This window comes from Oreochromis aureus, linkage group 22 (assembly GCF_013358895.1).
Source record: "Oreochromis aureus strain Israel breed Guangdong linkage group 22, ZZ_aureus, whole genome shotgun sequence".
Classification (NCBI taxonomy): Eukaryota; Metazoa; Chordata; class Actinopteri; order Cichliformes; family Cichlidae; genus Oreochromis; species Oreochromis aureus.
In genome coordinates, this window is record NC_052962.1 from 10,778,515 (window position 1) to 10,802,524 (window position 24,010).

General features: G+C 42.8%; 1 protein-coding gene across 1 annotated transcript; it reads right to left on the reverse strand.

The window, feature by feature from the left end:
- Nucleotides 1–818: 818 nt before the first annotated feature.
- Nucleotides 819–22,401, reverse strand: lpcat1 (lysophosphatidylcholine acyltransferase 1). Its single transcript, XM_031741747.2, has 14 exons — nt 22,122–22,401; nt 16,080–16,219; nt 14,326–14,540; nt 13,895–14,007; nt 13,702–13,762; nt 9,078–9,136; nt 7,921–7,955; nt 7,463–7,517; nt 7,248–7,330; nt 7,050–7,175; nt 6,526–6,679; nt 3,947–4,045; nt 3,209–3,347; nt 819–2,686 (listed from the first exon to the last, which is right to left on the reverse strand). Exons 1-14 carry the CDS (start codon nt 22,206–22,208, stop codon nt 2,553–2,555), a joined length of 1,500 nt encoding a protein of 499 aa, XP_031597607.1. The 5' UTR covers nt 22,209–22,401; the 3' UTR covers nt 819–2,552.
- Between the last annotated feature and the right edge of the window lie 1,609 nt (nt 22,402–24,010).

A 24,010-nucleotide genomic window follows, 5' to 3' on the forward strand; every position in this document is an offset into this window, starting at 1 on the left:
CCACTTAGTCTCTACGACAAAAATAAATAAATGTTATGTGAGCTGCTTCTTTGGCTCTGCAAAGCAGAGGTACTACAAGGGATCTCCAGTGGATCCACTGTGATGTTTCCCTAGTCGCTGGGATTAAATCCAGGGTTGTGTTTATTGTAGGGGGGACTTTTGCTTGGCCAGGATGAGGGCTGGTGATGGATCCCCAAATACCATGAACAGATTGCAGCCCTGCTATGTGGTCGGCTGCTGCTGCTGTTGTCTTTCATGGCAGATTCCTTTGAGGCAGGAGTATCTGAAGGAGTCTGCAGTGAGGCGCTGCTCAATGAGCAATTTATATGTCCTCAACAAAGCTTCTTCTTTAGACCCCGAAGGCAGGTCTTAATTGTTAGACGTGATATCTCCACTCTCCCTCTCTGCTTTCTTTGACTGTTTTCTTCTCTCTCCTCCCACCCACCCTCCCTCCCTGCAGCTATTAGGAATTGGATTTGGAGCAGAACGATCCATTTAGTTTCTCTCCTCCATTTCTATCCCTCTCTCCCTGCTTCCACACCTCCTCTGTAGGTTTCTCTCATCAAAGCCCAGGCTTAATCTGTCTATTTTTACCTCAAGGAATGAAAGCAAGGGATGAGGTAATGTTTTTGCTGTCCATCAGGTGGGCAGTGGTGCATGAGCTCTCTGGTGTACATAGCATACGGAGCTAGTGCCACCACGTGGACCGAGATGAGAAGAGGTCTTACGAAAGCAATAGGCTGAGCATGTACAGAACTGCCTTTTCATTAACTCGCTAATAATGATCAAAAGAGAAACACAGAGAACATGACAACAGATAAAGATGGACAAAATCCACTGATGATAGCTTTAAGATAAGCATGACCCACTGCATTGATTCATACAAACATTGTCAGGCAGTTTTAGAGAACTCAAAGCATCTTAAGATACAACTATAAAAGCAGAGCTCCCCCTAGTGGGTAAGCACAGTAAGTGACTATGACAAAACAGAAGGTTTTATTTGTCAAATAAAAAGCAGAAAACTTTGATTTCTACTTTGATTTTTAAAAACATAACGAAAACTAGGCATAAGGCATGAAATGTGACCATCACAGATCAACTTTAAACCAGCAGAAAAACAAACCCAAAAAAAAGCATAGATGTGTGAAAGCGAAGACATGTTATTTATCAAGTTTTTAAAGATATGTTCATCCAAATACCAAGCCGTCATCCTTTCCAGTGTTTTACTAACTGTTTAACGCAGAGGTGGAGAAACGGTTTTGTTCATCATATAACTGTAGGTTCGTGCACAAACGAAAGTATGAAGGTAGTTGCAGGCAGCAGTCTAACATCTGGGCCCACATTCATTAAGACTCTGGGAGCAGGAAATCAGACAGCTGTCACGCTGGCACCTCTTTAGTCGTGCTTTTGAAAATCAGGAGTGAAAGCACTGAGGGAGTGTTTTAACGTCAGTCTGGGTAAATGCAGACATTTCATCCAGATTTTCACTAATAACTAAAACTCCACATGAAAAATCATCTGAAATGTTGTAATTTAAAGCTGAGAATTGTCAGTATTTTCAATCATGCTCTAATTTGTATAAAGTTTTTCTCTTATGGGGAACCTTTATACAACTCTAAGAGGAGTTTTAGAACCAGAGAGTGGTCCGAAAACTTTTTTATTGTGGAGGAAAAAAGAGAAAAAGTAACATCTAATCCTGCTATTTACTAGTGGAACACGTCCAATCCTGCCGTCAGGAGAGCGGGCAAGAGCCGATGCATTGTGGAAGTTTTCATGTTATTTTTGCTGGGGAGAGAATCACTGAAGAGGCCCCTGCAATCTAAACACAGCACCAAAACCCAGGTGGTGAGGCCCAACGAGGAGGAGGAGGAGGAGAACGATGCCGGTGCTACAGCTCAGAAACCACAGCTGTTATCTCTGACTTTGTATAAAGCGGACACTCTGAGGAAAACAAACAAGCTTGTTGTTGAATGTGTGGTGAGATGCAGTAACACCCTCAAAGGTACTTGTACAGTAAGCAACACACAGTCTGGACATTGTAATGCAAATGGTTATGCAAATGTATGCAATACGCTGGTGACGCGTAAAACTTTAATGGCAGTAATCTGGGAATATAGATACATAAATATGGGCCGAGATGCAAAGTGTCAACACTTTTTTTTGCCTTTACCAACACTTAATGCTGGTTTGAAATGAAACCATACAGGTGCAACGACAGCAGGTATTGTGCTAGTGTCCATTAGCCTGAGATAACAACAGTGCTAACCTTCCAGTACATAAGGATACATAAAATCCTCCTTTTTCAATCTGTTCTTTATAAATACATACATATAAATATTTGTGGAGCACACAAAATGTATCTTAATATTATAGTGGGCATTAAAAATAAAGGAAGGCAAAGAAAGAAAGAAAAAATTAAAAACATTATCTGGATCAGGACTTTATACCCTTCACAAAAGTTGTGCCCTTTCTCTACCTGCACATGAAGGCACCGTTGTGACAGCATTGATGGGTCTGATAGAGTAGGTAAAAAAGTGGCCTGAGTCTGTGAGTTAGTCGTCTTTGCTGCGGCTCTGGCCGTTGCAGCTCTGAGATCGGCCCGCGCAGAAATCCTGTGGATGGTCTTTAAAGTGGAGGCAGTCCAGAGCAAAGTGTGGATACTGCTGGATGTAATGAAGAAGATCATCTGGCAGGGATGGAGTGTGAGATTAAAACAAATGTTAACTTTACATTTTTACTAATCAACACACTAAACTTAAATATAACATGTAATATGTGGCATTTAAACAGCATATGTAATTAGCTCTTTTGTTTAGCAGCATTAGCATAATTACTCTGATCATTCTAGATCATTAGAGATCGGGCTGAAAGTGGCTATTTTGTGCAGATGGGTTGTTTTATGGTAAAAATAAAAAGGTTCTTTTATTGGACAAGAAAAGATTGCTCACAGAGGCTTTGACAGTTTCTAGAAAAGGCAGATGGTGGATGTAAAATCTCGTCTAACAGATGGTATTTACTTTCTTCAGTAAAGCCGAGAAGAAATCAAATGTGACGGTGACAGCACAGACGAAGTGGGGGACACGCTGACAGATGCTGTCAATCATCTCTAACGTGGGCTCATTAGTACAATGGTCCTATAAATAATTTGACATCTCTGTCAATGTGTTAAAATGCTTAAAACATGTTACAAAAAGAAACAGGGTCTTACCATAAGTGATCTTTCCTGTGTCGGGTCCGAGCGTTAAGCTCACACTTGAAAGTTGCACTTCCTTCACTCCTAACATGATTTCCAAGATGCCGGCTAGCTCCTCCTCCAGGATTTCCCCGCTCTCCTCGCTCTCATACATCTGCGAACCCGGCACGAAGCATCAGCACAATGCTAGGAAACCTACACTCGCCTGCCACTTTATTAGGTACACCTGTTAAACTGGTTAATGAGCACAGGTTAATCATAGCGCAACAACTCCATGCATTTAGGCATGTAGACACGGTCAAGAGGACCGGCTGGAATTCAAACCGGCATGAGAATGAGGAAGAAAGGTGATTTAAGTGACTCTGAACGAGGCATGGCTGCTGGTGCCAGTCAGGCTGATCTGAGACTTTCAGACCACCTTCCAGCCAAACCATCTCAAACTGGTTTCTTGAACATGAAAATGAGTTCTCCATACTCAAATGGCCTCCACAGTCAACAGATCTCAATCCAATAGAGGACATGTTGTGATGTGGTGGAACAGGAGAGTCACACTGTGGATGTTCAGCTCACAAATCTGCATCATCATGTCACTATGGACCAAAGTGTCTGTGGAATGTTTCCAGCACCCTGTTCAATCTATGCTATATAGAATTAAGGCAGCTCTCAGGGTAAAAGCTGATACTAGCGAGGTGTACTTGCTCAGCTGTTGGTCAGTGTATGTTAAACCAAAGTAAGCAGTATAAAAACTCTTACCTTAAAGGCCAGTTTGAGGGTTTCCATTGACTTTGTGGGTCGACGAACGGTAGACAGAGCGATAACGTAGCGTCTGACATCTATCTGTCCATCTCTGTGCTGGGAACAAAAACACCTCAGTGAACAAAAGGAGCAGGTTAAGCCCCACGCTTACAGCACAAGTATTCATTGATCTGATCATGTTATCGATTGAAATGGAGGACTGTGTGTACATATGAAGTCTCTAGTATATTTACCTACTAAGCACTAACCCTGATTTTAACTTTGTGGCGGTGTCATAGCTCCCATATAGACAAGGTTTCAAACTAAATATAGACCACTTTTAGCCCAAGCACTTTCATTTAAATATAACATGTTCGTTTTGAGGCCATGGTCCTCGGCCAGAAAAGGGTGGAGTGCCCACTCCGGGTCAGGGATGAGCTCTTGCCCCAAGTGGAGGAGTTTAAGTATCTCGGGGTCTTGTTCACGAGTGACGGGAGAAGGGAGCGGGAGATCGACAGACGGATTGGTGCAGCGGCCGCAGTGATGCGGACGCTGTACTGGTCTGTTGTGGTGATGAGAGAGCTGAGTATATAAGCGAGGCTCTCAATTTACCGGTCGATCTACGCCCCTACCCTCACCTGTGGTCACGAGCTGTCGGTAGAGACTGAAAGAACAAGATCGCGAATACAAGCGGCGGAAATGGGCTTCCTCCGAAGGGTGAGTGGCCTCTCCCTTTGAGATAAGGTGAGAAGTTCAGCCATCCGTGATGGGTTCAAAGTAGAGCCGCTGCTCCTCCACATCGAAAGGAGCCAGTTGAGGTGGTTCGGGCATCTGACAAGGATGCCTCCTGGGCCCCTCCTGGGTGAGGCATTCCGGGCATGTCCCACCAGGAGGATTCCCCGGGGCAGACTCAGGACACGAGAGATTATATCTCGCAGCTTAGATCCCAGGAGTGGACTAAGTGGCCCAGGAGGCACCCCTCTCCCTCCTGGGGGGAGGGAGAGGGGTGCCTCCTGGGCCCCTCCTGGGCCCTTCCTGGGCGACGTGTTCCGGGCATGTCCCACCAGGAGGAGGCCCCGGGGCAGACCCAGGACATGAGAGATTATATCTCGCAACTGGCCTGGGAACGCCTTGGTCCATCTCTGGACAAGCTGGAGGAGGTGGCTGGAGAGAGGGAGGTCTGGGCTTCTTTGTTTGGGCTGCTGCCCCCGTGACCCGGCCCCGGATAAGCAAAAGAAAATGGATGGATGGATGTTTGTTGAGAGGTCAGCATAGACAAAATCTACCCAGCCAACTATCAAGCCCAACCAATTGAAGTATTTTATCAGTATCAAATTATTTTTATTACTATTATTTTAAATAGGCTATGATGGTATTTGACTGCATTTAGGACTTTATAGCCACACAAATTTCAGTCTATGCACAAAGATGAATTTAAATTTAAAGTGGACTCATTACACTTTTCCAGCTGCACATTTTTATTCATGAAGAATTCTACTAGAGAAGCTTTGGATGACTCATAGTTCAAAATAATCCTTATTTAGCTTATACTGAGCCTGTGAAATAATCCCCTTCCTTTAAGTTAGCTTCTTTATGGTTGGCTGCCTCTTACAAACAGATGAAGCTGCTGAGCTCACAACTAGCAAGAAAAAAAATCTATTTGTTGATGCCTGTGGACCATCACAGTGCCTAATGTTCATGCCTCCATATTCATGTCAGACTGTAACTGTGTGATTGTTCACACAGTACAGAGAAAACCATCTAGTCTTAATTTAAGGATTCAGCTCATAAACTTTTCTTTTTTTTAAGGAGTTTCTGGAAAATTATCGCTCCTTTGAGCACCTTGTAAAACCCTCTGTTTATTATTAGATTTATGTATGGGGATGCCACAAAGAAAAGCACGGTTAAAAATGTATCTTTTACCTTTTTAGGATACATACAGGCAGAGTTAAACCACACAAACCCTGCATTGTGTTACCGATAAAATGGAATGTTAAAGGCAGTGAATAAGACCTTTTGTGTGTCCTTGCAGAACTGGTTTTAAACTATGCTCGGTTTAAATGGTCACAACACTAAAAACAGATTCAATGACAAAAATCTAAAACTCTACAACTAGTTTCTGTCAAGAATGCAGGAGAAGAAAACTTTGCAATTTCTTCCAAAAGCCTCCAAACTTCCAAACATTCTCCTCATATCCTAAACATTCCTCTGTGGCCCGTCAGTCCTGCTCAAAATGCCTCGCTGCTTCCCTTCAAGGGCGGAATCAATCGAATTCACCCTGCAAAGCACATTAACTCTGAAGTAAAATTCATTAACTTTACCTTTTTTATTCTCTGCTATGAAAACTTTATTTTATTGTGACTTTCGTGAATTTCGAAACAAATTTTAAGAATTTTAATCGTTTTTATATTTTGCAGAAAGACAGAAAAGAACAGATTGTTATGTATTTTTCTGTGAAGCTCATTTTATAACTTTGTGTGATTATTTGAGTGTAGCTGGATCTTTAAAAAAAAAAAAAAAATTATCAACTTTTCTTAACATTAAATCCACGTTTATACATTTCCCTTTGCTATATCTTGTGCTTCCTTAATGTTTACCTCATCAAAGAAACTGTGAACTTCTTTAAGTGTGTCTGTAACAGGGAGGCTGAGGAACTGGGCAAAGTCCTCCAAACCCAGTTTGTCTCCCTGCAGCTTCCTGGCTCTCCTGGCCTGCTCTTCAAGCACCCTGTCTGTTGTTGCTGCTCTCAGTCTGTTAGGACAAAGCAAAACAGAGAAAAACCTTAAAGAAGCCAGATTAAATATGAGCAAGTCATACTGGAAACAACACTAAAAAAAAAAAAAAAAAGACAGTACAAAGTGTGGAGTTTCTTTGGCCTTTTGTAAAACAAATCCAGGGGAAGAAAAGAAAAAAAAGCGGTTCAACGTAGTTAAAATTATACTTGTAGTAAATTGAAGTTCATTGGGATTTTTGTTTTGGCTTTTGGTTTTTGGGGTGTGTGTGTGTTTGTTTCTGCTCAGCCACCAATAGGTGGCAGTGTTTACACACTTTTCCCAAAGTGTTGACTCAGCACCCATCAACCAAGCAGTTCAACCAGTCGTTCCAGTATCCCACCACTTACCCTAAACGACATATTAGCTGGTTGAACTCTAGGAGGCTGCTATAATCATATATGCCCAGCGGGCCGTGCGATAGGCTGATCTCAATGTCATCAAATGACAGGTCTTTGAGCGGCAGGTCCAACGCCCTACGAGGACAGAGAGAAAGTTTTGAGTCAAGAACATCCAAAGCAGGCGTGCGTTGATCATCCGACACTTACTTGGCCATGAGCTTTCTGACGTTGCTGGCGAACAGCGCAGGGTTTTCTTTCTCCTCGTTCGATGGACTGTAAACAGGCAAATACTAAAGAGAGAGAAAGTTCAACTCAGTCTTGTTGTTGTGTCAAACCGATACTGATCATACTGCTCGGCAACATAATAAATGCTGTTTTGCAATAAGTCAGTTTGCTGACTTCTGTCATACGAAACCGCTCACCTCAATCTCAATGGAGTTATGAGGCTGGCACAGAGTGAGCCACAAAATGTGAAACCTGAAAGACAGAACAAACAGCTTCATCTACACCATGATGGAAATAAACTGCTTTTAACTTTAATAACAGAGACGAGAGACTGTGTGTTGTTGTTTTGTGTATATTCTATATAACACTGGGAATGCGCTGGGAGTAACTGCATTGCATTCGTCGCTGGAGTCCATCGCACCCGATGACGATGTTTGCTTTTAACCAGCCCGTTACACATGCACCTCTCTGCTCTCGTCGGCTAAAAAAACGGCACCTGGTCCCTTTTTGGTGTGTTTTTTTTTTTTTTTGCATGCTGTACTTTTTTATTGCTCTCTGATGGAACAAAAGTGTCCTGAACACACAGCCTCGCAGACGTATCCCCAGCGTATTCCCACAGTGAGTGTAAAGGTGTGTGAGAGAAAGAAACACTCACGCTCCGGGACCTTTCCACGTCCATGTAATAGTATCCTGTGGAGAGAGAACCAAACACCTCACGAAGCAGTTTTATACAAATCCACAAACTCTTTATGTATCCATAATCACTGTGAGGCACACTTATTACAGCATGTGAGCAGAGATTGTAGCCTGTATAGAAAAAAAAAAAAATGGTGTAGCCACAGTGACACCACCTGTTGGTTTGCAGAATATTGCTTTTGAAGCCTCAACTTTGCTTTGTGAAAGCAAAACGCCTCATTTTATATTTTATAAGATGGAAATAGTCTAATATATTGTTCAAGGCAAGGGTCATGGCTATCACATTTAAAAGCCAGACACAAGGCAGGCTGCAATTCAAAATTGCATCAACCAATAGCGACGCTCCCCTGAAGGAAGGAAAGCTGTGGACTCTCCCCTCACCCCCAACCGAGAGAAGAAGAGGAAACTGTAAACAAAAAGACATTTAGTCCAAAAAAAATTACACCACCCCCCCATTGCACAACACTTCCTGCGTGCTGCTATTCCACACTCAGTTTCATAACGTGAGAGCTGCCCAACATGACCTGACTTGACCTCGCATCGAAGAAGGCGGCCATCACTAAATTAACAAATGCAAAGAGACTGAATGGAAGCAGATCTTGTGGTGCGCAGAGAAAAAACAAAGCAAGAAGCAGTCACCCTGTCCTTTATTTTCACCTTCTCTGCCTCACTTAACTGTCTTGCAGTGCCACAGTGTCAAAGACGTCAGCGCAGTGAGTACACCGAGCACCACGGGAAACCGTGACAAAGGCTTTCGAGGGAATGAAAAGAAAAACGAGGTAAGAGGAGCTGCATGTTTAATGAAAGAGCGGGGAGACGTGCTGAGAGAGACATGACACCTCTGTGTGCATGTGTACATGCGCATGTATGTACGATGCGTGTGTGCGTGAGACAGAAACAAAGGATGAAATATCATCCCACTACAACATGAGCTCATTCAACACAAGAGGAACACACACTAATGCGAAGGAAAGAACCCATTGCATCACAGGCGTGTCAGCATGGGTGTGTATAGAGTGTACGTGGAGTCATTATAGACGTGACCTACGTCTAAAGCTGCAGGGAGGAGCCACAGAATAGGATCAAAAGGAAGAGGACAGGATCTATGGTATATACCAGTTTGTTTGGGTAGCGTAGTATCACTGGCTGCACTGGGAGTCCTGGGATGAAAGCACCTGAGGAAGACAAGAGGAGGAGGAAGGTGACGAGAGAACAATAATCTGGTATTTTTGCTAAATGTGATCGATTGTCCCCAAACCCAGCTCAAAGCTTTTCATTTGAATCCTACTTCTTTATCTTGAACCAGGCATGTCATAAGTCAGATTTATTTGTTTTTATAGAGTCAAAGAAACGGTGAAATTAGCAGTATTTGATGGAAAATGATGGGGAGGGGGTTTCCAAACAGATTTTATGAGAATAGAAAAAGAATAGAGTTGGACTGCATCAACTGGTTTAGTGAGTGATAAGATCATAACCTCAAAATAACATCGGGAACAGGGACAGAGCGTTTCCATTGAATTCTATTATATCTTGCTGATGATGGGCAAGCTGATAAAAGCTACATACAATATTTATCACTGGACAAAGACCTACTCGAGCTATTCAGTAGCTTATGAATGGATTGCAAAGGGTTACAAATATTACACATGAGCATCAGGCTCAGTTTACGAACTTTGTGCGTCTGCTGTTTAATGCTGGCCACAGACCATACAATAGGTTTTTAGAGTTTTGATGAATACATCTGCCTGATGCTGCTGTGAATGAAGCTGCTTATACCACACCAAAACAGTGAACATGTAGCTCAAGCTGAAACTCACCAAATCATCAAAACTGTACTATAATTATGAGCTGGTGTAGATTTAAAACCGGGTTTTCTTTTCCCAAGATTCAAGAAAATGTTGCTAGAAAAAAAACTAGAAATGATATAACAAATATATAACAAGTTCCTTGTACCCTGTAAATGAAACACATAAAGCTAACTACACAACAACCTGAAAAAATTACAGTAAGTAAGTAAAAGAAAACCAGACGCATGCATCATGAATCACCTAGCTCAGCGTGTATTTGAATAACAAGCCCTGGAGGCAGGGCGAGGAGGATTTTAATAGTTGTTTAATATCAGCGACAGAAAGGCTGATGAAACAGAGAGCTGACATATTAACTCGAGTGTAAATCAACAAAGAGTCTCCACCAACAAACACTGATGAGTGGCTGAGACCTGCATTTAAAATGAATAAAGTTATAATTAATCGAGTTTCTCATGAGACTGTGAGAACGTGAAGAGGAGTGAAAGATCTGCAGCATCTGAATGATAATGATAATGGGACTATAGTAAGAGGACAGGCAGACAGATGATGAAAGAAACGGCTCTATTAAGATACTGAAAGGAGAAAAGGACTGGACATAACTGCAGTGTGCATTCAAACACAGGTGGCTAAAGCACATTAACACACACACACAGTTTATCTGTTGAGCTGGGAGCCAGTGATGAGATGTAACAAGAGGAGACACATCCAGAGAGGACCGGTAACACATCGCACAATGATCTAACCAGACACACACACACACACACAGTGAGTGAAAGCAGGACAGAGTGTGACCAACAGGGCTCACTGCGAATGGCAGAATTATGGACTGGAAGGAAGGGGATTAGACAGAGCAGGCAGGGAACAATGGCTGACAACGTCACGCATCATATCCACACACACACACACACACACACACACACACACACACACACACACACACACACACACACACACGGGATGTGAGCAGAAAAGCAAGACCATAAAGAGATGAGTGCAACAGTTCTGTGTCCTGAAGCAAGTCACCGAACCTCCAGACCCGCTGGGTCAAAAGAGAAATTCATTTAACCAGACATCTACACCTCGAGCTGGCAGCTATGCAGTCACCTTCATTCATAAATAATCGTTTACAAGTCCACGCACACTACATGAAATGTATACTGAACAAAGCAAACAGACCAAGTGTCTCCATTAACACAGACACACCCACTACTAAGAACTATAACCAAACACAGTTCTCAGGCAACAAAGGCAACAATGAACCTAATTGTCACAAATGTTTTAAAGGGATACATGAAATTATTCATGTATTGGTTTCATCCTTTTACAAAACAGTCTGATCACTTAAATGTTTATCAGAGAAGACAAGCAAAAGGGGAAAAAAGGGGGTTTCAAACATAAGGTGCGGGGGCCAGAATCAGGCCGGCCAAGACTCCAATCTAGTCCACTAGACAGCTTTAGAAAATGTGAAGGAGCACAAAGATTTTGAACTTTATTTTTACCCCCACCACCCAGTGCCATCCATACTACACGTGAGTAATGAACTAATAAACAAACAAAAAAACATCAGATTTTAGCAACTATTTGGGGTGTTTTGTTTTTGTTTTTATCTACTAAAGTTTACTTAAAAAAAAAAAAAAAAGAAAAGAAATTTTTCTGTGATTTAATGACAACTTTCTATTTTGTGATTACACGATAGTCTGCACAGTGAAATACCTGAACTTTTTTTGAAATTTTACACATTAAATCATGCAGTTTCACCGGTCGGTCTCACATAGGCTACGTTCACACTGCAGGCGAAAGTGCATCAAATCCGATTTTTTCGCCCCTATGCGACCCATATCCGATCTTGGTATGACAGTGTGAGCGGCACAAATCCGATATTTTCAAACCGATCTGGGTCACTTCAGTATGTGGTACTGAATCCGATACGTATCCGATGTTTTAGAAAGCGACTGCTGTGTGAGCGGTCAAGTCGCATTAAATCCGTCTTTACGTCACTGACACAAGACAGGCGCCAATTATCAGCGCCGAGAAGCGCCCGATAGGACATCGCGAACGATTTCCTACCATCCGGTGAAACTGTTGGGAAGACAACGTTGGAGAAATGTGAACATTTTATTTTTACTGTATTTTCTGCAGATTCTGACAGAAATCTGCAACTATCCTTTGAAGCACCGCTCCTCTAAAACAGCAAAAAGGATCATTATTAGGTTATTTACATTATTATGTAAATAAAAAAAATAACTTAAAGCAAAAATCTGGAAACATAAAGTCCGAAGTCTTTATATTAAGGGCAATCAGTCAAACAATATTGTTTGCTCTGGGTCTAAACAGAGCGAGTTGTGTGTGACATCTTTTGCGCATGCGGGCCGCTTTGAGCGTTCACACTGGAGAGCGTTTGATGTCGCATTATATGTGTAGTGTGAACAAGCAGACAAAAAAATCGGATTTGATCAAAAAATCGGAATTGAGCATTAAGACCTGCAGTGTGAACGTAGCCTTACACTCAAAGTCGGCTGTAGGTAAATTGAGTTTACTGGACTACGCTGCTTGCAACTAGTCGGTTAGTCTGTTGTTTGGAAATTGTGCAAAAAGGGCAAGATGGTGTCTGTGGCGGGGCATGGTCTGCGGTGCCATGCCTGCCATGGTTCATTTAAAGTGGTGCCGAAACCCAGGAGGCCGCATGGCGGAACCGCGGCAGGGCCAGCCAGGGGAGCAGCTGGCCCAAATGGTGGCCGAGCTAACGGCTACACAGTGGGAGCAGGCGGTGGTGTCAAGCTGCCAGCAGGAAGAACTCCAGGACCGGATCGAGCGTGGGAGGCAGAGGATTGAAAATCTGGCAGCTCTGATTGGGTTCTGGCCAGCACCACTGCCACCTCCACCGGCATTCCCCGATAGCGAGGGAGTGGAGGAGGTCCAGACAGTTCTGGCACCCATCCTGACCCCCAGGATGAGGCCAGGCAGGACGCAGCCTGCCTCCGCACCCATACCCACTCCTCAGGTGGGAGTGGCTGCTACCAGGCAGGGGCCTGCACCTGTTCCTGCTCCCCGGAGGAGGGCCACTGAGGAACCACTGGGCCCACCACCGACTCACACACCTGCCCAGCCGGAGGTGGAGGACGAGGCGTGTGAGAGACCGGCGCAGCCAGGGATGGAGGTTGAGGCGCCTGCCAAGCTTGAGATGGAGGTCGAGGCGCGCGAGGGTCCTGCCAAGCCAGAGGTCGGCGTGCTGTCCGGACCGGCCTCACTTCCACCGTCGAGCTGCCTATAAGGCCTGCCTCCTGGCTGCTGCTGGACATGCAGGCGATCCCCAGACCCACCTTGTCACCAGCACCACTGGATATGTGGGTGGCCACCTTAATGGACACCTCCTGGTAGCTGGGCCGGGGGCGCCAACGGTCATGGCTGATTCCCTCTCCGCTTGCTTGGGGGGAGGGTAGGTTTAGCCAGATGGCTCCCCGGCCTCAGTCGGGCGATGCGGGTATGTGGCGGGGCGTGGTCTGCTGTGCCGCTGCAGGGAAGGTGGATGCACCTGAGCGGCATCCGCAATCAGACTTCACCGGCTTAAAAGTCTGTGACTGTTTAATGTGGTTGTTGTTGTTGGTGTGTGTTAGGCTGGTGGCTGGAAAGCTGCAGCCTAACACTGCAGTGTTACAGCACCAGCAACTGTGGAAACAAAAGTAGATGCTGAAAAGCAAGCAAACATGGACGGGTCTGCTGTGGTTCATTTACAGTGTAATAATCAACCTTTTACCATCGAGTGAAAATTTCTGACTTGATGGTGGGTCTAGATGGAAATGAATGAGATTTTATCAAAGTAGTTTGCATGCATGACGAGTGCAGAGCAGTTTTATTGAGAATCAGTAAGAATAAACACACAACAAGACTATCTTTACAGTCAGGCTAAAGCAGGAAGTGGACTGAATACATACCAGCCTTGAATAAGATTAGACCCGACCTGTTGGTGCAGGTCCCCTCCGGGAATATCATGATCTGTAACAGACACAAATCGCTCTTCATTTCTTGTTTGAATTTGCTCTCGCTTTTAATTTATCACCTTTAAATTCCCGGGTGTCAGCTGAGATTAGATCTCTGTGCCCTTATGCGTATATGCATGTAGTTTACCTGAGGCCACTTCCCTCCCGAGCACGCTCTCCGCCTGATTTCCTCGACAGTTTTTCGTCTCGAGTCTTGGTCTGACCGAAACACGAACACTGGCCTGATGTAGCTGATCAAAGCTGGGAGAGGATGATGAAGAGGTGGATTTTGGAAGTAAGCCACAACAAGAGAAATAATAATAATAATAATAATAATAATAATAATAACAACAATATGTGGATTAATCTTCAAAACACTGAATAAAAGAAAACTGATGGAGAGTTGACTTAACAGAATGCACAGTGTTTGTCACTCTAAAAAATAAATTTAAAATAATAATAATATCTGGAGGCATCTAGAGCTCAGCTAAATCAATTTAGTTACCTGTCTGAATGCATTCTGTTACATTGTGCATATGATGTACATTAGTATAGGAGTTTCAGTAAATGTGCACTTACTGCCCCAGACTGGGATGCTCCTGCTTTCCAGTTTGGTGACTATGGAGCACATGGTCATAGTGACTGGGATGGCATCAAAGTAAGAAGAATGTGGTGCCACAGTGAGGATGGGCGCTTCAGAGGGTTCTACCCGTTGTCCCTTCACTTTGATCCAATGGAAACCTCCGCAAAACCACATGGCTCGCATGATCGCTCTTAGACACAGGTCTATAAACCTGACGAAGGACACACAGACAGCTGCAATTTTCTATAGATCAGGGGTCGGCAACCCTGGGCACTCGTGTCACAGCTGGCAAGTGAAGGGTTAACTGATGGCACGGCTGAGAAGGTGCATTAAAAAAGAAATATCTACGGCCGGGCCACTGGTGCACATCGCAAATTAGCTCGCAAAGACACATTAGTTGTGCAACTTCTTAATCTTAGCTAACAACCCCAACTACCGGATTCAACTTGTAATTGGCTAAAAATCACTTAGCCTACCGGTCAGAGGGACGTTGCTTGCTGGCAGTGTTTTCAAGCGATGTTGAAATGTACACTTCCCGACACTTCAAATACCTCAGGGAGCTGTCCGCTCAGTGCAGCATCAGCACCACGGAAATACACGGATACATTCGAAGACTCGAGACAGAATTCACAATGAGTTTTTGTGACTTTCAGGTGTGTGGACCAATGTTTTCTGATCAAACCAGAAAGCTTTAACGAGCAGCTGGATCTGTCTCACATTAACTGGCTGAACACAAAGGACATTGAAATGCAGATGATTGAACTGAAAAGCTTGACTCTGTGGGGGTCAGAGTTTGCAGAACTACGAACGCAGCTGGAATCCATAGCTGTGCGTGTTCATGGAGCTTGCATTTTCACCTGCTGGACATCACTACTACTACTGACAAGTTTTACTGTCTTAAGAACATTGCAGAGGCCTTATTGACAGTATTTGGCTCCACATGTCTGTGTGAGCAGATTTTCTCTCACACGAAGAGTGTCCTCAGGTAGCCGTCTGACTGCTGGACACTCAGAGCAGACCAGAGATCACATTAACATGTGTATCCCTGTATTAACAAACATGCCATATTGGCCCAGTTTATTTTTTCTTATCATTGTTGTGAGGAGACCATAAATAGCATTTGCATTTTCTGCTGTATAGTTCCTTTGCTGTTGGTGTTCTTGTTATGGATAAAAAGTGTTTGGGTTTTTTTTCAAAATAGCTGATTTGCCAACATCTGCGAACAACTATAGATCGATAAAGTTGTTCTGTATAGTGTGTAACTGTTGATATAGAGCGTTTTTAAATTTTTTGCTAATGCAATGTTTGATATGGCACATTGACTTCTGAGGAAAGATGGCACTCATCATCAGAAAGGTTGCCAACCCCTGCTATAGAACATATTTATCTTCAGATGGTGAGTGAGTGGCTAAATCTGTTCATGTTTTTAGCAACCATTTTTATTCCACAGTCTTTTTCAGTAATGTTGTTTTCTGTGTTTTAAGTACAGCAATGGGCTCGATATTTTGTCAGTAACGAAGAACCTGTAAAAATGACACAGTGCTGCATTCTAATTATTCACACAACTAACATTTGTATAAAACCATACCAGCATGCTGATGTTATACTGAGCAGACAGTGGGCAACAGTCAGCATCTCAATTTATAATGCAATGCAATTTACAGGACGCTGAGATTTTCACACATTTCTGTCTAATCCCATAAGTCTTAGTAGCACATGCGTGCTTTCACACAAACATTCACAAACCCACCTCCTCCACCACGACTGCGGCTCAATCGCAAACTCCGAACGTCCCAGAGAAGCCGTGAAGGCGAAGGGCCACGCCAGCAGCATGAGGAAAGAGACCAGCAGGAGCCGCACAGGAAAAACTGTAACTGACATGAGTCCTATCTGCAGGGACAAAACACACAGAGACACAAACAGTTACACTGCTGCTGCTATTCCGCTGCACTTCAACAACCTGCAGTTTACTGTAACATCCTGCTGTGTTTTAGCCAACTGTCAAAAAACAATAATTAGCATAGCATACATTCCTATACAGCTGAGAAACATGCTATTACATTTTAGAGTGTCAAAACTCCATCTGTGCCTTCAGGAGAACACAAAACCACATAATTAACACTAACTGTGCTTGTCTGATGGCGCTTTAAACGCCTAACACAAATCAGCGGTTTGCATTATCAATGCCGATTACCTAAAGTAAGAATAAAGGGAGGATATAGGCTTAATTGCGTTTGCATCTAAACAATTAAAAAAAACTTTTTTAAATGTTTGTTTCAATACATTGACAGCAAATCATCCTAAAATATACTCTTATTCACACACAGCCCTTTCTACAGCTGGTGCCGTTTGAAACCACAAACTGTATGTAAAAGATCCTATTATTTGTGTGTTTTTGGGTGTGGCAAGCCCGTGACTCGCAATTTGCTACTGAATGAGTATGCACGGCATCCTCAGGCTCTCAGTCAGATCATCTTTGTTCCTACAAAAACTCCAACAGCTACATTGCTAATATCAAAGCTTTAAAGAACAGCAGTCCACAAATCAACCGATTGAGCCATGCTGACTAAAGCCATCTTCTTCTACTTGCAGTGAAGACTGAAGAATCATTCGGTATACAGGAGAGTTCATGGTCGACTCAATGATGGCAAGGTGTCTAGATCATGTCTTAAAAAAATCACCCCTCTGCGCTGTGCTTCACAGTTGGTGTGAGGTATTAGGTGTGCTGATATGCTGTTTTTGGTTTAAACCAAATGTGGCGTTGTGCTTTTTGGCTCCACTTTGGTCTCATCTGTACAAGGGACATGGTTCCAGAAGTCTTGTGGTTTGTCCAGTTGAATCTTTACAAACCTAAGATGTGCTGACATGTTTCTTTGTTTTGTTTTTTAAGGAGAAGAGGATTTCTCCTGGCAACTATTCCAAACAAGATATATTTTTTCATTTGTTTTCTTCTACTTTTATATGCTTTATGAATCTGTGGCTCAGCGGTAGAGCAGGTCATCTGCTAATCAGAAGTTTGGTGCTTTGACTCTAGCACCTCTAAACTGCATGTCAAAATATCCATGGGTATTGCCCCTTCGATGCATCCATTAGAGGGTGTGTGTCAATGAAGCTTGTCATAAAAAGTTCCTCAAACTTAGTTGAAAAGTATATAAGTACAGTCAATTTTTACCATTTCGTGAATTTTAAAACAAAACCCCTGAAAAGTTCTGTCTGTTCACCAGAGTTCACGATTACACAATCTCTGGGATTACTCATGAATTACCTTAAATAAGCTTCAGATCTGAGAGTTATCTGAGAGTTTTATTGCCTAATGTTATGACCATAACGGATTCTGTTAGTGTTTCTGTTTAGTAAAGGTGATCCATAGTGACTGGATGACTCTCATTGGGTTTAGCCAACAAAAGTTCACGTGTGTTGGGTTTAGTTCGCAATTATTTTACATTAATACGAAGGTATGAATTGTACAGGTTAAAACTACAGGATGATAAGGATATAAATTGAGTTGACTGACCTGTCATGACTTTTCTCTCACTGTGTAATGACAGAGATTTGGCGTGTTTGCACCAACAGGGTCACAAAGTCACGGCCTCAAGGGTAAATTCAAACTGTGTAACATTTAAAAGCTCCTTCGTCTTGCTCGTATGACCTCCATTTGATCCTTTCATTCTACACATTCATTGCACTCCACCTGTCATTGAGCTCCGGGCCTTCCTACCGCGTATCCATCCATCAGGCCACCCATCAGTCTCTCACTCTCCATTCCAAGTCGCTCAGCTGCACCTTCATTTATCTTGCTGTTCTTCCTTGTATAGTTTTCCTCCTACTTTGCACTGGTGTGTTTTTTGTCACCCCTCAAGGGAGTCATATGTAACCTCCCCCTCCCCTGCTGCCCCATCTTTCTCTTCTTCCCTGTGTAGTTGTCTATCTGGAGGAACCCAGGTGCACTCTTCAGGGCTGCATTAATAAATAAACAGCAATAGGGGTGATTTATGATGCTCGAACGCATCTCTCCACCCATCCGAGCTTGTGCGTCACCATCAGAGCTTAACAAGTCCATCTGGGAGGATCTGCTGACATTTTCTCAAGAGGTGGCATAAGAATAAGCAGGGGCGGGGCAGAGAGGTGCAATTTCCAGTGTTTTATGAGAACGCCTGATCCTTGGCTGAAGATTCGAAATTTGCAGTAGAAATGCACTTCAAGAACGCTGAGCTCACTTACAGCACACAGAATAAAAGTGACTATAGATCAACAGATGTAGATTTTTTTTCTTATTGTACATTAACGCACAATTTGTCTATGGCTCAATTTGTTCAATATTGAACATTTTAATCTTTCACCCACTAATAAATGTATAAACAACTCCGATTAAAGCAGTCACTGAATTTCACTAACACTTTGTCATTTCACAGTAACTGATGAGGTTGCTCTGTTGTACCTAATGCTAACGAGATTCTAGGAATCTACAATCTTGACACACATACGTGTACATCCCTGCGTATGGTTGCATTAACACTTTCAGGAGGCATTTAAGGAATGCAGTGACTCAGTCCATCTTACTTCTGACTACTTTCACTTTCTAAACACACAAAGAAACAAAGCAAAACATCTGACACGTGCCTTAAATGTGACCAAAAACACAAAGGGGTCAGGCCAGGCAGCAGAAGCTTAGCTAGATGTGATGGAACAATATTCATTTTAAAGTCTCCTATAGGTGTTCAATTAGGTTAAGATCTGGTCAATGCAAAGGCCATAGTATATAATTTATGTCATTTCCATGTTCATTAAACCAGTCTGTGACCTCTTATCAGAATCAGAATCAGAAGACTTTATTTATCCCCAAGGGGCAATTAACAAACGATTGCCCCTTGGGGATAAATGCCCTATAGATCGGGGAAATGTCATCCTGGTAGAGACCACTGCCATCAAGACTGAAATATTTTATTATTTCTGACCTAAAGTCCCTTGACCCCTGGCTCTATAGATGCACAGCTGCAATATTTATTTCTGGTTGACATATGTGACCTAAGTTGCACTTTTAAAAGTTTCACTGCCAGTGGTTGTTAGCAAGTATCTGCAGACCGGTCAGTGTCTTCGATGCAGACTAGTTGCATCCGCAGCAATCTGATAGTACCTAAATCAATCACAAGCAAGTTTTTGGTATAGCACCCTCTTTGTGACCAATTTCACGCAATACCCAGAAACCTCAAGACACCACTTGAGGGGAATACGCAATCTCAGGGCTCGGCCTCTGGGCCTCTATGATTGAGGCCATAGGAGTGACTGATATTGGGATATCATGATGGGTATTTCAATTTTCAGAGGTTCAACAAACCACCTATTTCAGAAAAAATAATCCTCATATAAATGGTAAACTTGATGACGATTACAACAGATCAAAATCCACTAAAATATTTTAATACTTCAGCTTACACACCATTTTCCCAAGATACATTACTCCCCTGCGTATTGTGGCTCGCTACAGTTTTAACCCGTTAGGAAAGTAATTGCTCTTGGCTAATTGTTTTCATTGAGGCAGTGAATGCGTACCCAGGAAGCACTTAACCTGTCCTACCGTTTGTCATATTTTGGCTGCCCGTGCAGCAGGAACTGAAGCCAGGCGGTAGCAGATCAAAGCCAAAAGAAACACAACTTTATACACACACACACTGTTAAAGCCGTGTCTGGTATTAATCCCCATCCATTCGCCGGACATCGCAGCTCTGTTTAATGTCACAGGCATTTTGTTTGTGAGCTTGAGAGCTGGCAGCTGTTGGCCATTCAGTAATGTGTGACTCAACTGGAATGAGCTTCATTTGCTGACCTGGTTGGTTTACAGTGCTGTGATCATGTTTGCTGGGAAGTTAGAAAAGACATTCCAGGAAGAGCAGCACCAATCTATTGTCTATGAAAAACAGATTCATAAGCATTAAGCAACCCTGCAGCCATATCTCTAGAATCAAAAGCACTGAGGAAGTTGTGTTTTGTCGCTTTCGTTTGTTTTCCTTCAGGCAAAACGTGTGTTTGTTTACACGAGCGTACAAACCGTCCACAGGTTCTGCAAGTGGAAAAACGTCCCTCTGGAAGCAGGCAGCAGGAGGTGTGAACCAGACACAGACACACACATGGTCAAGTTTACCTTCGATGACCTGCTGCGGTCATATGGCACATGCCGACCAAAAAACTGACACAGTCAGGCACTAATAAGAGCGATGCTGGTGGGACGGTGGAGTTAAAAGCTTTCAGCAAGCCAATGTCAAGTGGTTGATAATAAACACACGCAGGACTGTTTTTTTTTTTTTTTTCAGTCATCTTATCTCGGTGGATTTGTTAATGGTTAGGCAGTGAACCAATTTTCAGAGCCTTGTATGTTTTGTTAAGCATGAAAGCAGACACCTCTGGGCCCTGGAGCTATGGGAGAGGAAAACCTGAGGGGGTTGATCGGGGCTCTCTTCATGTTTTCACATATACCTTTAACTAGATAACATGATTTTCAGTTGATCAGTAACTTGTGTTTAGGACACTGCCATGCTGTCAGCAGACCCTAAATCACTTAAGACAGAAAATCTGCTGAACCGCTTGATTAATGAGGAATCATTTCATCCATACTGTTCTCCTCCAGCAGCGAGCCAACTGATGCAGGAATGAAGCCACAGCTGTCCTGCTGAAGAGTCTTTTCTACATTTCCATGCTTTAGAGCACACGCCTTGCTTAAACTATACTTTTCCCATCTTTGCTTTTCCTACTGCTGTGCAGGCTTTCACCACTCCGGCAGCCTAATGAGGACTATCTGAGTACATATTAAACTTGTTTAGCCGTCGGCTAAAACTCAAGCGTAAACACAGCCCAACTGTGTGTGCACTCACTGAAAGGAAGCAGCTGGAAATGCAGAACTGTGGCCTAACAGAAGTGAAGTGTATGTTGTGCTGATTACCGTGTGTCACTGTGCCAGCTAATCAGGTCAATATGATAGTGCACAGGGTTTCGGTCTTGCACGGTCTTCCCATCCACAGCAGGAGTGCCATTAAACAAAACATTAAAAAAATAAACAATGCAAATGTCCTATATGCAAAAGACAGTCAATTAAGATTCAAGACTGGCTTTACACACCCATCAGGGAAAATGTGAGGAAAGTGGCCGACTCCACAATGACACCACAAAGCTTCAGATAACACCAACAATGCAGGAAATGGGTCTGCATGGCAGTTACTGCTGTGTGGGTAAGACTGCACAGGTGCTGCTGTTTATCTCTGAGAGAATAGAGTTCATTCAAAAGTTTAAAAGACAAAAAAGGACTACGTTTTCTATTGGAAGCTCTTACTCTTGCGTCAACACTAAATGAATTCACAGCATGTTTTTAAATCCGCTATGGCACAACTTTAAAGAAGATGGAACTGCTTTTTAAAAGGGCACCGAAACTAGATTTGTCACCACACGGTTTTTGTCCTTTTAATCTATTTGTCGTCATTTAAGCTGAGTGTCGGTCCTTAACCAGGAAACAACTTTTTTCCTAGACAGTCACACAGCATTATCACACTCATGTCGGTTATTAAAACCCTATCCGTGTTCTGTGTTTTCCTCGTCTGTTTTTATTCCAGTCAACATTACCGAATACTAAACACAGAATAAAGAGTCATGAAAAAACAGCGTCATTAAAGTGTCGGTAAAGTTTAGGTGTAGGAAAGTCACTAAATAACCAGCACACTGTGGTACGAGGACGGAGGAAGATATCTATCTAAAATCATCTTAGACAAACACAGTTTATAACTTGTTATTATCTTTACTGTCTTACCTTTATTTTTTCTGTCATGGTCAATTTGAGCTCGTGCACGAAAGGGTTTTTACCCCCTCCTGAAGGGCGACTGTTTGAAGGCTTCATGGTGAACGACCTGATCCGCAAATAATAAACGAAAAATGGTGCCTCGGTGTGTCCGGTGACTGTTTCGCTGATTTTATTCTGCTGGAGAAGTGTTCCTCCTCAGTCTGTCACTCTGTCACGGACACCGATGATGCTGACTGAGTGGAGAGGTGTGCCGCTCACCTCATGCTTCAGATCAAGCCAGTTACATGAAACCGGAAGAAGCGACTGTGTTTGTGTTCCCGTTGTAGGTTTCAAAATAAAACGAACGCAATTCCTCCTCATTGTAATGACGTAAAAGTGAACAGAAAAAATCCCATAAAACTGAACTGAGGTGAACACCATGTTATTTAACGCACATGAAAAAAAATCATTGCTTTTTTTAGCCTTTTAAGCTGGAAGCTCACACGTATAATCGAGCCTGTTGTGTATACCGTCGTGTTGAAGCTTTTACTTTGAAAGCAACGACAGTGCAGGGCAATCAAATTTGACAAATCTGCCTTCTTATTATCGGCAATCTATAACAGAAGACTCTGAGTTACGCCAAAAAATGTCCGGTGATTGCCAAAAATAATATATAAATATTTAAACTGTTGTAAACGAGGCCTATAATCTGCCAAGCATATCTCGCATGAATGAAAACAGTATTTTCCTTTAAATCAGTCTCACATTTAAAAAAAACAACGTCCTTTTTCAAGTGAGATCTCGTTAAGAGGACAGCAATTGCAACAAATATGACGTAATAGTTCTATAAAGATATTTTAAGTTGCCAAAAAGGACTGGATTGATTATAACGTAGATACAAACACAAAGAGTCATAAATATACTTGCAAAACAGGTAGTTTCTTTATTTTCATATATAACACGTTCATAAATTATGTTGACTACAGGCTCTTTACCAGTATAAAACAGATATTGCACATTATCTCTACTAAAACTAATACACCAACATGATTTTGATTAGAAGAGTATTGAGAATCAAAGCCACTGCTTCTTTGAGGACCACCAACATGTTAGCCAGATTATCGAGCGGCGGTTGCTTCAGTAAAGAACTAAGAAGTTAGTGGTATGATCTAGATGAAGTGATGTGCAAGAGATTGTAGCATATTCATTTATTTGGTCAGTTATCAAAAGCAAATTGATAATCATAATCACGGCGGCGAAAGAAATCTGAGCTCATTCTTTTCTAAGAACCTGAACCTGCTGTAGGGACGTTTGAAATAGTCACTTGCAGATGCTCGCACACAGCACGGTCTCACTAGCTGTGGAATGTGCCTCTGAGATGCTTCGGGTGATTTGCCTTCAATGAAGTCCAGTAGGCGTTTGAAGTCCTGTTTCCTCCGTCTCTATTTGATCCACCCATCCATTTCTGCTGTCTTTTATTTTCTACATGCCAGCAAATGCCCGTGTAATCAGACTCTGTTGATCCTCAAAGCCACAGATGGCTGATTTACATTGTATCCTGTGGCTGACTGTTTTTTTTTTCCCTCCAGCTTTGCATTAAGACTCGTTTACTGGCCCACAGCAATGACTAGCTGAGTGTGCCAGGTGAACTCAGACTTACCTATTTGATAACCTTCCACAGCTCACACAGAAACAAAGGAATCATTTAATCTGTGTTTCTTTGACCAAATGCTTTAGTGGAAAGCCATTGGATGGTCCCAAACACTGGATCAAACCTTCCTGCTGTGCTTTCGCGAAATTAGAAGTGTTCAAATAATATATGTGCATGTACACACGTTTTCTGAATCCCTGATCCTCCATCAGCAAATATTAACCTTTAGGAAACTATTCGAGCAAAGCCAGCGTACACTCAGTGTTTG

Bases quoted from the DNA above. Each gene is read 5' to 3' on its own strand.
- lpcat1 (XM_031741747.2), bottom strand. From the start codon at position 22,208: ATGAAGCCTTCAAACAGTCGCCCTTCAGGAGGGGGTAAAAACCCTTTC. The intron at 4,046-6,525 runs GTAAACATTAAG...TTTTGTTCCCAG, and splicing joins TTCACAGTTTCTTTGATGAG to CACAGAGATGGACAGATAGA. The intron at 2,687-3,208 runs GTAAGACCCTGT...CATCCCTGCCAG, and splicing joins CACAGGAAAGATCACTTATG to ATGATCTTCTTCATTACATC.